Raw genomic sequence first — 14,004 nt, forward strand, 5'->3', positions numbered from 1 at the left:
TGGGGACATTCCTGTGGCCTTTCTAAGGCCAGGGACCCTCTTGTGGAATGCCGGGCTGGGAAGCTCAGAGCAGCAAGGGATACAGGCAACTGGCCAAACCCAACACAGACACATTCTTTTCATGGCAGAAACAACCACTGTGTGTGTGTGTGTGTGTGTGTGTGTGTACACAGGAGCACACGTGGAGTAGGGGAAGGGGACAGGGGAAAGAAGCCAGGCCCCTGGAATGGGGTATGTGGGAGGCAGAGAGAAGACGGGAGGGGGAACTGAACAGGAGAGCAGGGAAGGAAAACTCTCAGTGGTTCCCATCTGAGTCTAGACCTGGGGTGGAGGTGGGCTCCATGGGAAATCCCACACAGGTAAAGCTTGCCACTGTTCTTTACTCCCAGTGAGGCCGGGCTAAGAAAGGACTGGAATGTGAGAGCTGGATGGTTAACACTAGGGAGAGTTTCCCCTGAGAGAATGGACTGAGTGCCCAGCTCTCCCACCGTTCTTGCCAAATGCCACCCCATCCCCATATGCAGCCCTTTGTGGAGGTATAGCTGAGCGAGCTCTGGAGCCATAATCCATTTCCTAGTATTCTCCACATCCTACACTTCACCAAGTTGCCCTGTTGTGCCCACCGTGCAGAATGATGCCTGACTTTAATTTTTGCATCACTCTGGCCAAAACCTCATCACCACCAGTCTAGATCCCTGGGACTTCTGCCCTCTAGAGACACCCTTTATATGACAAAGAAATCTTTCTCCAAAACACTTTTCATTGTGTTTCTCTCACTGAGCATTTGGAGTCCAACAAAGCAAGCTAGTTTGCACTCCCAGCCTCATCACTATGTGGGACTGTTGGCAAATAGAGGGGTGCTATTCTCTTCTCATTTCACATAAAAGAAAGCAGGGTCTCAGTGATGCTTGCTTACTGAGTTGAAGGATTAGGTGAGATAACACACTTAAGGCATTCATGGTTGTGCCACTAATAACTCACCTAATATTATTATGAATTTCTGTGTTAGTCACTGTTCCAAATACTTCATATGTCAATTAATCCTCACAATGATCATTCGATATAGATGCCATAATTACCCCCATTTTATAGAACAGGAACCTGATGCCCAAATGATTAAATAACTCCTGGTCACATGATTAAAAGCTTGGGAGTGGGCTAATAGGTCCACAAATATTATTCAATCCCGCCCACCCACCCCTGCTGAGAAATGTCTACAACTCCTGCGAATCCTCCCCATTACCCATTCCATCAGACCTGTACTTTCCAGTCCAGGAATGAAACTCTGGCCTGCTTTGGGTCCCTGAGGAATTTATATAGATTTTATTATTACTAGACCCCAGAAAAAATCCTAAGTACAAAGCTCTATTTGATGAGAATGTTGCAAAAATATTAGTTGCCTTGTCTGTTTTCCTTAATTGTTGAGGTGCCTAATCAACTTTTCATTACCTTTTAAAAATTTTCAGTTATACAAAAAGGCAACCTACTGAATGGGAGAAGATATCTGCAAATTATATATTCAGTAAAAGGCTTAATATCTAAAATATATAAAGAACTTACACAACTCAACACCAAAAAAAAAAAACCCCTAAATAATCCAATTAAAAAATGGGCAGAGAACCTAACTATGCATTTTTCCAAAGAAGACATACAGATGGCCAACAGACAAATGAAAAGATGCTCAACATCATCAGGAAAATACAAATTAAAACCGCAATGAGATATCACCTTACACCTGTTAGAATGGCTAAAATCAAAAAGACAAGAAATAACAAGTGTTGGTAAGGATGTGGAGAAAAGAGAACCCTTGTGCGCTGTTGGCAGGAATGCAAACTGGTGCAGCCACTATGGAAGACAGTATAGAGATTTCTCAAAAAAAAAATAAAAATAGAAATACCATACCATAGCATAACATATAGAGTTGTAAAACCACTATGCTGTACAACTGAAACTAATGTAACATTGTGTCAACTATAATAAAAAAAATTTAAACTTTTTTTTAAAAGAAAGCAAAAAAAAAAAACCCTTTAAGTTTTAAGTACAGGAGATAAATTTTTTTTTACCGCAAAGAAGTATATATATTATTTCTGATCATGAACAGTGAACGTTTCTACACAGCCTGTGGCCTTTGGTTCTGCAGAGCTGTTTGTCTGCTTGCCTCATGACTGTGGGGAAGGACACACAGGGCGCAGCTGTGTAGTGCAGTTGTCACAAATGTCAACCATGTGGCTTCAAAAGTCTGATAACAGGTGGCTCTAAAATTTTACCAACTTAGATTAGAGATGTTATCAGAAGCCCAGGAGACTGTGAGCTATATTCATGCTTTGTCTTTCCACCTCGATTATAAAACCAGAGATAGAAGGAATCTTAGAAATCTCACAGATGAGCAAACTGAGGTACAAAGTGAGTGATTTATTCAGGTTGCACAGTTTATTAGAGCCAAACCTGGTTTAGTTAGAGGTTAGAACCTCCCCTTCAATCCCTTCCCAGGATCTCTAGATGTTTCCTTGAACAAAATTCCTAATTTGCCAGATTCAAAGCTCTTACAGGGCAATGCTTTGTTTCACCTCTTATTATTACCCATCACAATCCCCAGCAAAAAGCTTTACACAAAGCAGCCCTCAGACTGACTGGTTAGCTGGTCTACCATTATGAGAGCCAGCTAACACATAGCTGGCCACCTATTTCACAATCTCACATCTCTTCCCACTTGAGTCTCCATCTGAGCTCATTTAAGCTAGCATAGAATGGTACAGTTATGAATTCCCCAAGAGTTAGACCAAGAGGTTCATACAACAAGGTCAGAGGACATCCATTAGTCCCAGCTCCAAAATCATGTCTGCATGGCTGCTACTGAAGTGTGTGTATGGATCAGGCTAATTGAACTCAGTTACCATGTATGTGTTAAACCTCAAGGACAAAGCCACAGGTCCTAATAGGATTTAGTACAGAACCAGAGGCAGGGCTTGACCCAGGCTGGAATTGGCCTTAAATTACTAGCAGTCTAAAGCAACTCTAGCAGTAGAGTTATCTCTACTCTATGCTCGTGAGAGTCCAACGGAGGAATCTCACACATGGACCTGGGATTGGTGATTATTGTGAATAATATTCATGAGGGCCTCTCACTGCTGAGCAGTCTAGAGAAGTACCCAGTGTGTCTACCTTCCCCTCAGGAGGATGCCAAAATGACTACAACTTGACATCCAACTCTTCATGGCAAGGGTGCTGTCCTGTCCCCTGCCATGGCCTCATCATTTCAGTCCTTTGAACACACTGCCCTGATCTTTACCATCTCTAGACCTTGGTCCAAGTTCTTTGCCTATATCTTCCACCCTTTTCCTCAAATAGACCCTATCCTTAAAATTCTAGCCCAGCCACTGTATTGTCTAGAAAGTGACCCTGCTTGGTCAATGCTCTAGTATCAATATCACTCCATTAACCCTCAGCACATACAAATTCTGTCTGCAGGTGGCTTTGCCAATGTGAGCCTTAGCACATGTCAAGCTATTTCCTCCCAGTGTAGATGTTCTTCCCAGTGAACAGTGAGCTGTCTGACATCAGCAATCCCATCTTCTGCATTTACTATGCTTTCCCTTATCCCCACCAAAGAAGGAACCCAGAAGGGGCAATCTACAAACAATGGGCAGGCAATCCATGGGGCTGACTGGCACTGACTATAGGAGAATGGACCTACTGATCTTTTGTTACTTACCTCATTCAGCTTGACCCAGTTGAAGGACTTCAGTGGATGGGAAGGCTGGGGAGCACACTTCTTCCTGAGTGGGATGTCATTGCTGGGGCAGGGGTCTGGAGGGAGAGGCAGGCCCATGCCGAAGCACGGTGGGGCACCGGGGGGAGTGGGAGGCCCACCAAGTGGAAGAGGTGGTGGTGGAGGTGGAGGACAGCAGGCAAATGGGAGAGGGGGCGGAGGTGGAGGCAGGTCATTGGTTGTCATTGAGGAAGACAAGGTAAGTGGGCCCCCAGGGGGAGGTGGGGAAGATACAGGTCCTGTCTGTGGGAAGACAGAAAAATTGAAAAGACAAAGCTATCAACAATGATGCCTTTCAGGTCCCCACCACACTATTCCTTTCCTTATTCTTATTCTTTATCTACACTAGAACCCCAATCCTGCTCTCACCTCCCACACGCATTTTGCCCCCCCATTTCCTCTCTGTATCCCAAACATCCAACATACACATAGACACAACCACAGTCACATACACATAGGTAAAACACACATACATAACACTGGACAAAGTCATAGTTATCACAATGCAACAGCAGAAACAATACATATGGTTGTATAGGCTACTGTCTGCACAAGGGCATCCAGCTGCACAGGGAGGAGTGTGCAAAAGCATACTTGCACTCTGCTTTCCCGGGTGTGCTTCCTGGGACAGTGTCACCCAGGGGAAAGGGCACTGGTTTTTCTAATTAACACAAAGGTAGCCACCTTTACAGCCTCACAGTTCCCCTCTATCCTGGCCTGAGGTCCTCCTCTAACTTCTCCTTCATCCTGGGGTCCTTAGCCCTTCCCCACACCTGTTCTTCCCACTTTATCCTGAAGGTCTCAGCTCAATATGTAAAGAGAGGAAGGTGTCCACATACTGAGATTTCACTGAGTTGGGCTACCAGCTCTGCCACTTGTCCTCGAGCCTGGCGCAGCTCCTGGGACTCTCGGGCCAGTTTATCCTTCATCTTGTTCAGTGTCCGCATCATCTCTTCCTTCTCCAATGTCTTTGTCTCACATTCTCGCTCCTTCCTCTCTAGCTTGCTCACCAACTCCATGTGTTCTGGGATGGGGGTGGGACAGGAGAGGAAATGGGAAGAGACAATATGAATCTGTGTGGGTCTACCTCTAATAGGTCCTGGGCTGGAAAGGGGAAGGGTTGTACAGAGCATGCAGTGGCTTTAGGCAGAGCCCCTTACCTTTCCGGAACTTCTCTGCCTGGTCTCGCCACTGTTTCACTTCATTCTCATTGATGAGCCTGGTGGGGAGTACAGGAAGGGTCTGTTGATTGTTGGCTCATAACTTCCCAGAAGACATATCATCCCCCTATTCCCCACATCGGTTCTATGATCTCCAATCTGTCCAGCCACATCAAGGAGGCTAGGATTTTGACTCTCCAGATGTCTCTCCAGGTTCCCAGCCCTGCCCAGTTCTCATGTATCTCTCTGTGGACTGTGAAAATTGAAAAGACCCTTAAATAACTTATGATCCAACCCCTTGTGATATAGTTGAAGCTCCTGAGACCAGAAATGAAGACAACAGCTTAACTAATGGTAGAACTAGGACTAAATCTCAGGCTTCCTTTAGTTGTCTGATGACTTGTACTCCCTTGTAAAAATAAGTTTTTTGCACTGAGAGAGATCAAAATATTGACCCTACCATGGTCTAGGCTTCCAAAGACCAATGTGTAAGAGCAAGAGAAATCACCCACCTCACAACACAGAATGAGTATGTTGAGGGTGAAGAGGGAAATGTATCTAAATCACAGGAAGTCCTCACTCATGTCAAACTCTTGGAATGGGGATTAAGCTATTACCTAGACACCAAGGTGTAATAGAGATGAAATCCCAAAGTGAGATCCCAATAATTGGTTTTTTGTTTGTTTGTTTTTGTAACTCTGAAATTGTGGGAGTGAGATCCATGAATGTTGGTCTCCTCAATCACATCAAGGATATAAAGAGGGGACAGAGTATGGAAGGGGACATAATTTGTGAAGAGAGTTCTTTGGAGAGAGGCATTGCTGTCCTTCTTGGAGGTGCTACCTCCTTCATCATCATCCACTAGCTTCTTTGGACCACTCAGAGAGTTCTGACCCACATCCCTGATGTTGGGAGGAAGGCATAGTGGACTAGGGTCCAACTTGGGGCCAGGCAGGTCCAAAGACTGAAGAAACATTAACCAGGAGAGTGGTGCTGTGCTGGGACCATCCAGCACTCCTAGAGTTTATTGGTACAGAGATTGCACAAGGGTTTCTCATGGACCAGATGTAAGCATCATGGAGAAATTGGGCTGATGCCATTTTAAGTCCTTTCCAAGATGTCCACCTGGCAGAAAATTGGGCACTTGGACATTGTGTCATCGTGCTCTAGATTGCTTGTGAATCAGGAGCTGATGGAAGGGATGGTACCAACCAGTCTTAGGGGATAAAAAGGCCTTGAATGGCCAGTGACCAGGGTTTTATAGTGAGAGGCATGCAACAAAGAGCTTCAGAAGATCCCAGAAATAATTCATGTCTTTACCCTTGTGCCAAGGCCAGAGAATAGGAAGCCTGTTTATTAAGTTATCTGATCAAGTAACACCTTTTCCCCTTCTCCTTCCTGCCCCTGCACTGCCTCTGATAGGGTTAAAAACTGGTTAGCCAATAGAAGGGGATATGTGTGTAGAATGGGTTAGAAGAAAAACAGAACAGAGAAAGAAAGCCAGTCATCACACATGCCCTTCCCACTGCACCTTCCAGCCCCAGTCCAGGGTAGAGAGAGATTTAAGGCTAAATCAAATCTAGAATTCACATGGTTCACATCTGAGACTAGTCCTTCTAGTTGCAGATTTGAGACTACGCTGATGGCTTAAAATGATCTTAGGACTTCCATTGCCCAAGAAGAAGCAAAAACTTCATTGGACCTGAGGCATTTTCATCCTCTGGCAAAGGAAAAGCTTCCCCACTAAATAGTGTAAAGAGTTAGTAGAAAACAGAAATAAAAATCAGAAATAAAGCTGCATTTTGATTACTTTGCTAGTTGCACTTGTCCAGCATACCAGGTAGGATTAACTACATCAATACCCAACTACTTGTGCAAATGAAAACAGTAGCATGAATAGTTCAAAAATCATTTTCTACCTGGCTTTGGAATGTGACACCATGAATACTTGAGAGCCAATTTATCTCCTTAAAGGGCAACTGGACATTTATAGCAGCATTATTTACAAAAGCCAAGATATGGAAGCAGCCCAAGTGTCCATCCATTAGTGAATGGATAAAGAAGATGTGGTGTATTTATACAATGGAATATTATGCAGCCCTAAAAAGAATGAAATCTTGCCATTTGCAATGACATGGATGGAGCTAAGCAAAATAAGTCAGTCAGAGAAAGACAAATACCATATGATTTCACTCATAGAAGGAATTTAAGAAGCCAATCAAATGAGCAAAGCAAAAGAGAGAGAGAAATCAAGAAACAGACTCTTAACTATAGTGGACAAACTGATGGGTACCAGAGGGGAGGGGGGCAGAGGGATTGGTGATATAGATGATGGGGATTAAGGAGTGCACTTGTCATGATGAGCACCGGGTGATGTATGGAATTGTTGAATCACTACATTGCACACCTGAAACTAAAGTAACACTATCTATTAACTAACTGGAAATTAAAAAAAAAACTTAAAAAAGAAAGTTAAGTAAAAGTTTAAAATTAAAAATTAGTGTGTTAACATAACTTCTGATGATTGATGTGACTTTAAACTTGGTTCTCTGTATTTCTCAATACACAGGGTCAAAGATAAGCCAGACTTAGGCTCTGACATCCTTATCTAACAGTCTTAGTTAATTGTCATGCTCTATTTCAGTGATCAGCAAACTTTCTCTAAAGGGTTAGAATAACTATTTCAGGTTTTATATGCCAGGTACAGTCTCTGTCACATATTCTCATTTGTTTTTAAAAACTTTTAAAATGTAAAAACTATTCTTAGCTCATGGGTCATACAAAAGCAAGCTGGAGGATTGTTTAGCCCACAGACCATTGTTAATAAGTTTAAATTCTTCCTCTATCTACTCCATGCAATGGATCATTAAAAGCTGAGTACAGGGGCACCTGGGTGGCTCAGTAGGTTAAGCATCTACCTTCAGCTCAGGTCATGATCCCAGGGTCCTGGGATCGAGTACCACTTTGGGCTCCCTGCTCAGTGGGGAGTCTGCTTCTCCCTCTGCCTCTCCCACCCCCCAGTTTGTGCTCTCTCTTTAGCTCACTCTCTCTTTCTCTCAAATGAATAAAATCTTAAAAAAAAAAAAGCTGAGTACACCCCCTATAAACCTGTGCTGTTCAATATGGTAGTCACTAGCCACATCATATCGCTATCTGAATTTAATTAAAATGAAATAAAATTTTAAATTCAGTTCCTCAGTCACACTATCCACATGTCAAGTGCTCAGCAGCCATGTCTAAACAGGGCAGATATGGAATATTTCCATTATCTCAGAGGATTCTATTAGACAGGTGCATTTGGAGACATCTGGTTTACAAGAGGGAGCAGAGGTTTCACTGGTGAGAGTCCATGCAGGAGAGCGAGAGGGAAGGAGGAGGAAGACAGGTGAGAGCTGGCCACTGCTCACATGTTGACGATGTTCTTGACGTTGAAGTTCTCCAAGGGAGCCAGGTCAGGGTCCACACCCCTCTCATCCTGGAGGACAATCTGCTGAAGGATCCTGTCCAGGAGCTGCCACTGCTGGAAATAGCCACCGTTCCGCTTGTCTGTGAGGACAACAGGCATCATAACTTTACTGAGCCCTGGAATCCCCTGGGGCCCTGCCCTAGAGTCACTGCCTGGGCCCAGGCTGATGAAGCATGCCCTCTCCCTCCCTTCACAAGCTCCCAGTCTGATGGGGGAGGCAATGATGCTACTGATGCAGATGCTGATGATGGAGATTCACAAATGCAGTCATTTCCTAATGATCTGCAACTGACTTTCTATGAGTGTGTCAATCCTCTAGACACATTTATCTACTCCCTGAAGTGCTTCCTGGCTGCTTTTCTTCCCTATAGGTACCCTGAGTAGCCTATGCCTTGGGAATGCAAATTGCCTTTTCCATTATCTAAAAAAAAAGCACCTTTCAGAAAGTAAATCTGCTCCAAAATATTACCTGCTAAATAATGAAGTCTCCAGGGAAATTTAAAAAAAGAAAATGTTTTAGGATTATCTATGCTGTTGTTCTACAGTGAAAGATGAATGGAAACTCATTACAGGTATGCACTAAGAGAGAGTCAGAATAGGTTGGAGAAGTGCTAATGGAATCCAGGCAGATTTCTCAGTGAAGGTGACCCTGAACTGTGAAGGCAAAAGTTTGTGTATGGTTCCTGACCTCACAGGGCCCCACTCCCATCCTCTGTAATCATGGTTTGTTGGGACATGGACTTTCTTTTCATGTGCTAGCGACAAGCCCCTCTTCCTCAGTTCTTGATCCCAAGTACTTTGTCTCAACTGACCACCAAAGGAGGTCAACCAGGACAATGCTGATGTCCAAAGTCAAACCATAATGCTTACAAGGTGGAAGGTCATGTCAACAAAGCCCCATTTTGAGGCAGAAGAGACACATTGACATTGCCCATGGAGCACAACACACAAGAACCTGATAGAGAAGTCAGGTTTCTCAGGGACTTCCTATGTCTTCCGTGAACATCTCTGTACTGAGCTTCGGAGAACTGATAGCTTCCTGGTCTAGGTCACTGTGTCCTGTTTCCTTTCCATCACTTCACTGACATAGACATTGCAATGTGGCATAGTTTTCCATTTACCCTCCACCCAGGAAAACAGGGTAAAGCCAGGCCACTGGCTCACAGAAGTAGAACATGTTTCATCTAAGGCCGTGAACCCAAAGAAACAAAAATTCCTTCATATGTTCAGACTCACCCAGCCTCAAGTTCATTCACTATAAATCGGATATAATAATGCACACTCTTTAAGTCATTTTCAGGTTTAGAGACACTGTGCCAAAGAGCCTTGCATCATGCATGGCCCAGGGTTGGCACATAGTAAACTGTGGTTATTGCCACCATCACCATGAAAACCAACACCACCATCACCACCAGTAGAGAGTCTGCCTAGGTTGACCATCATGGTTGTCCATAGTAGTCTTCCAAGTATGCAATTTTGTGAAGAGCTTAAATACCAAATGATACAGTTACCGCTCATTTCAAATTGCATGCTGGGGTGGCTATTAGTGATTATATGTAATTTATCCAGTCACTGCACACACCTGGATCTTAAAGAGCTTAGCATCTGCTAAGCTTAGATGCTGACATCTGATATTTGCAAACAGAGGCAGGGGCAACTGTGTTAAAGTGGAGCTCACAAGGCCTAGATGGGGGAGTTGATAAAACCTTGAAAAAAGTCATGCTCAGTCTACATCTGTGCTATGCCCCCAAATGCAAAGCTTCTTTTTGGAGCTCCCCAAGATGATTGATCACTCCTCTGTCATAAGCTGACAGCCAGAGCTGTTTGACTTTACAGTGATCAAGCTACTGCTTGGTAGACCAGGACATTAGCGTTCTTCAGGGCCAAGTCCACAGCTTCTCTCCTGGGTGACAGTGGAAGTCCTGATCCCAAAGAGGGAGGGAAGAACAAGGGCCTGAGTCCTATGGCCAGGCCTCCTGGGGACATGTGCAGAGAGAGACTCAGTCAGACTCACCAACCCAGGGAAGTCCTGACACCTTGTCTCAACCTGCCCCAGGCCAAGGCTCAGGCCAGCTGAGGAAGTGGCAAGTGTGGGCTACTCACAGGGCATCTGCAGGCAGTGGTGTAGAACAGATAGCAAGCAGGGGTAGGCCTCAGTGTGCTTTAGCTTCTTGTGGATCAGCTCAAACATCTGGGAAGCACTCTTGGTGTCGATGTGGACCTGAGGGAGTAGAGGGCACAGTGAATGGGGAGGGGGCAAGCCATGGAAGAAGAGGGGAGAAAACCCTACTTCCATCCACTGAGCCCCATTTCCCAGGATGACATTCATTCTCCTGCTTCTGGCCCAGGCTTCAAAGGAGAGGCACGAGAAAAGGAGGAGGGAGATGTCCTAATTATATGAAGCAGGATTTCTCAATCTCAGCATATTGGCATCTTGGACCAGATCATTCTTCGTCATGGGAGCTGTCCTGTTCATTGTAGGCTGTTCCACAGCATCCTTGGTCCATACCTATCAGATGCCAGTGACATCCTCCTTGCACCGGTTGTGATAACAAAAATTGTCTCTAGGCTTTGCAAATGTTCACAGGGGGAGGAGGAAGCAAAGTTACTCCTGGTTGAGAACTACTGATTCAAACTAAGGAAAGGGGACAGTGGCATAGATGATTCAAGGACCACGTAGCATAGTTCCACACAAGCTGGGTTCAAATCCCAGATCTACTCTCTCATTGTGTGACCACAGGCAAGCTAATCTCAGTCTCCTTATTGTAAATTCAGGGCTTGTGTGACAATATAATGGGATGGTGCTTGGTGACTGCAGCACCACCAGAAGTAAGCTTCTATTTGAATAGAGATTTTATAATACAATATTTAAGCAGCAGAATTGTGTATTTTTAGGGTTATTGAGGCTGAAATGAAAAGGCAATCTGGTTTGTGAAGCATGATCTAGTTAGTGGCAGGGAGAGGGGACTCAGGAAATTGCTGGAAGGCAGGGGTAGAGTAGCCCAGGAGAGAATTTGAAACTAATAATGTTTAAGGACTGGCCCTCTTTCCTTTGGGGGTTGCAATCTCCCAGCAGAGGAGATGCCCTACCAGGTAAGGCCTGCCAGGTGAGGCCCTGCAGAGCCAACACACTGCCAGGTTCCAGAAGTAGGACCTGTCTATAGGACCACTCACCAGGGAAGCCAGCCAACACTGGACCTACCACAACATGGGATCTGGAGAAGAGGCTGTGGGGCCACCTGGGACCCCACTGCAGTTGCCCCATCCCTGTAGGCTTCTCACCATGTCAAACCTCCTGGCTAGCTCCAGGTCATCCTCATTCCGGACCATCTCAAAGAAGTCTAAATGCCTAGATACGATGAGGGGATAGAGAGAGTAGATATTACTCCTAGGATGTCCCTGTTTGAGGGTTAGCCCCTTCAACTCCCCAGTGAACTAAATCTGAAAGCTTAATTCAGGTGATGCCAAGGCAAAACCAGAAAGAAGCCACTGGTCTGTAGGCCAAGTCTCCTCCTTTATAGAATCCCATGCCCCTTCTTCCTCAGGGAGGCCAGCCTAGAGTCCCGTCACCTTAGATCAGGCTTTCTCAATTTTGGCACTATTGATATCCAAGGCTAGATTTTCCTTGGTTGTGGGAGGCTGATCTGTGAGATGTAGAAGGTTCAACAGCATTTCTCATCTCTACCCACTAGACACCAGTAGCAGCTCCCACCTTTCAAGTCATGACAACAAAAATGTCTCCAGGCTTAGCCAAATGTCCCCTGGGGGTAAAATCACCCAGTCAAGGACTACTGCTCTGCCTTCACCAGGGTTCTCATACTGTCCTCATGTCAACCTTCAAAGCCAATCTCTCTCATTTTTCACCCCATCCACTCCCCAACTCCACTTCAAAAGGGCCCATCCTGTCTCCCTTAAGACCCAGCGCAATAAAATAGTCTGTACCAATGGGACAGAACCAGAGGGGACAGATAGGAACTTAATTGGAATTAAGGAACACATAGGAATTTAATTGTGCCCTTTAATCAATAAAGGCTTTTATGGCTTCCATTTGGGGTGGGGCAATTTCCTTGTTAAGCAGCAGTGCCCTGCAGGATGTTTAGTATTCCTGGTTTCCAACAACCAATACCAGTTAGTGTCCCCCAACCAGCCAGTCTAAAAACCAAAGGAACACCCCTATGTGTTTCCAAAGCCCCCCACCACCACCCTGGGGAAGTACTAACATTGTTGAGGACTACTGGATGGGTCCACCTGCGTTTAACATCAGAGATGAGAAAGCAGGTCAACAAAGAGAGCAGGCAAGGACATAGGTAGGATGTGGGACAAGGGGGTGACAGCTGTCCACCTCCCCCACACAGAGCTGATTCTGGATTAATACTGGGTATGGCAGGTGGTCTCCAGTGGGAAGGGCAGCCTCCTTGAAAGTCTTGATCATCCCCAACTGGTCTCCAGTGGGGACAGGTGGCTTGGGCCTTACTTGTCCAGGATGGCATTCTCGTGCTGCCGGAGTTTGTCAATCACAGGTTGGATCCCCAGCATCAGGAACTCATACCGTAGATGAAGGCGGAACTCCAGATTATCCTGGGGGACACCAAAGGAGGACCAGACTTATTGGCTTGTGGCTTTTCCACAAGAGTCCCCAGTGGACCCACTCCATTGTCCCACTACATCACCTGCAACAACCCATCTGGAACTGCCTCAAGTCCAGAGTTCCAAGAAAGGGCAGGAAGAGACATACTAGACCTTGTTATTCATTCCCATTAGGTTTCCTGCCTCACTTCCTTCAAGTCCCTTACCGTTTTTCTCAGCCTTTGGCATCAAAGAGTGGCACCGTAAAGTAATGTAGACCATAAGCTTTGATTTCAGACAGATCGTGATTCAAATCCCTGCTCTGACACTCACTAGTTTTGTGATTTGGGGAAAGCCTTAGTTTTGTCATCTGTAAAATGGGAATGATATTACCGAAAGGGGTGATATTACATTAAGAATTACCTGATGAAATATGGTTACCAACTAATCAGAACAGATTAGTGTAGCTAGTATTGACAAGGGTGATGTCAGCATCTCATGGACAGATTGTTCTCCCAACCCACCTCACCTAACTTAGCTCATCAGGACTGGTTGCAAGAAAAGTGTGCTGGCAGAAAAGAGGGAAAAGTAGAGATCATTAAATTGCTCCTTTTGACCTTCAACAAATTGACCTTGACTGGGGCATCTGATTCTCTTAGAATTTGGGGAGTTCATCTGCTCTTCAAGTTCATCTTCAGCTGTTGCTATTTTTACAGTCTGAGAATCCCATTCTGACCCCACAGTAAGGAAAATCAGAAGCCATACCTCCTAACAGAAGGTGCTAGAGGGCATGACCAGCCAACTCAGAAACCGGTCCAGAATCGGGTCTTTAGAAAACTCTAGGAAGAAGGGCCTACACTTGCCCTCCTCCCATAAATGATCCCCCACCACCCTAAGCCAGCATCAGCCAGCCAACGTGGGGTTTGTCCAGTACACACATAATGCACAACGCTACCCATGCAAGAAACTCTCCAAGAACCCCTCATGACTGCAAGGTTCATGACAATCTATTCTTTCTCAGCCCCAAGTGAAGGAGGCAAGAG

General features: G+C 45.2%; 1 protein-coding gene across 3 annotated transcripts in view; it reads right to left on the reverse strand.

Moving 5' to 3' along the window:
- DAAM2 (dishevelled associated activator of morphogenesis 2) overlaps window positions 1-14,004 on the reverse strand; it is a 126,429-nt gene that overhangs the window by 27,193 nt on the left and 85,232 nt on the right. For all 3 annotated transcript variants that reach the window (XM_032409878.1, XM_032409877.1, XM_032409876.1), the window contains 7 exons: window positions 12,870-12,973; window positions 11,678-11,744; window positions 10,499-10,616; window positions 8,337-8,475; window positions 4,930-4,988; window positions 4,609-4,793; window positions 3,713-4,012 (listed from right to left, as the gene is read on the reverse strand). In XM_032409878.1, the coding sequence (XP_032265769.1) occupies window positions 3,713-4,012; window positions 4,609-4,793; window positions 4,930-4,988; window positions 8,337-8,475; window positions 10,499-10,616; window positions 11,678-11,744; window positions 12,870-12,973 (972 nt within the window). The remainder of the gene's footprint in view (window positions 1-3,712; window positions 4,013-4,608; window positions 4,794-4,929; window positions 4,989-8,336; window positions 8,476-10,498; window positions 10,617-11,677; window positions 11,745-12,869; window positions 12,974-14,004) is intronic.

Source organism: Phoca vitulina, unplaced genomic scaffold (assembly GCF_004348235.1).
Source record: "Phoca vitulina isolate PV1807 unplaced genomic scaffold, GSC_HSeal_1.0 scaffold11, whole genome shotgun sequence".
Classification (NCBI taxonomy): Eukaryota; Metazoa; Chordata; class Mammalia; order Carnivora; family Phocidae; genus Phoca; species Phoca vitulina.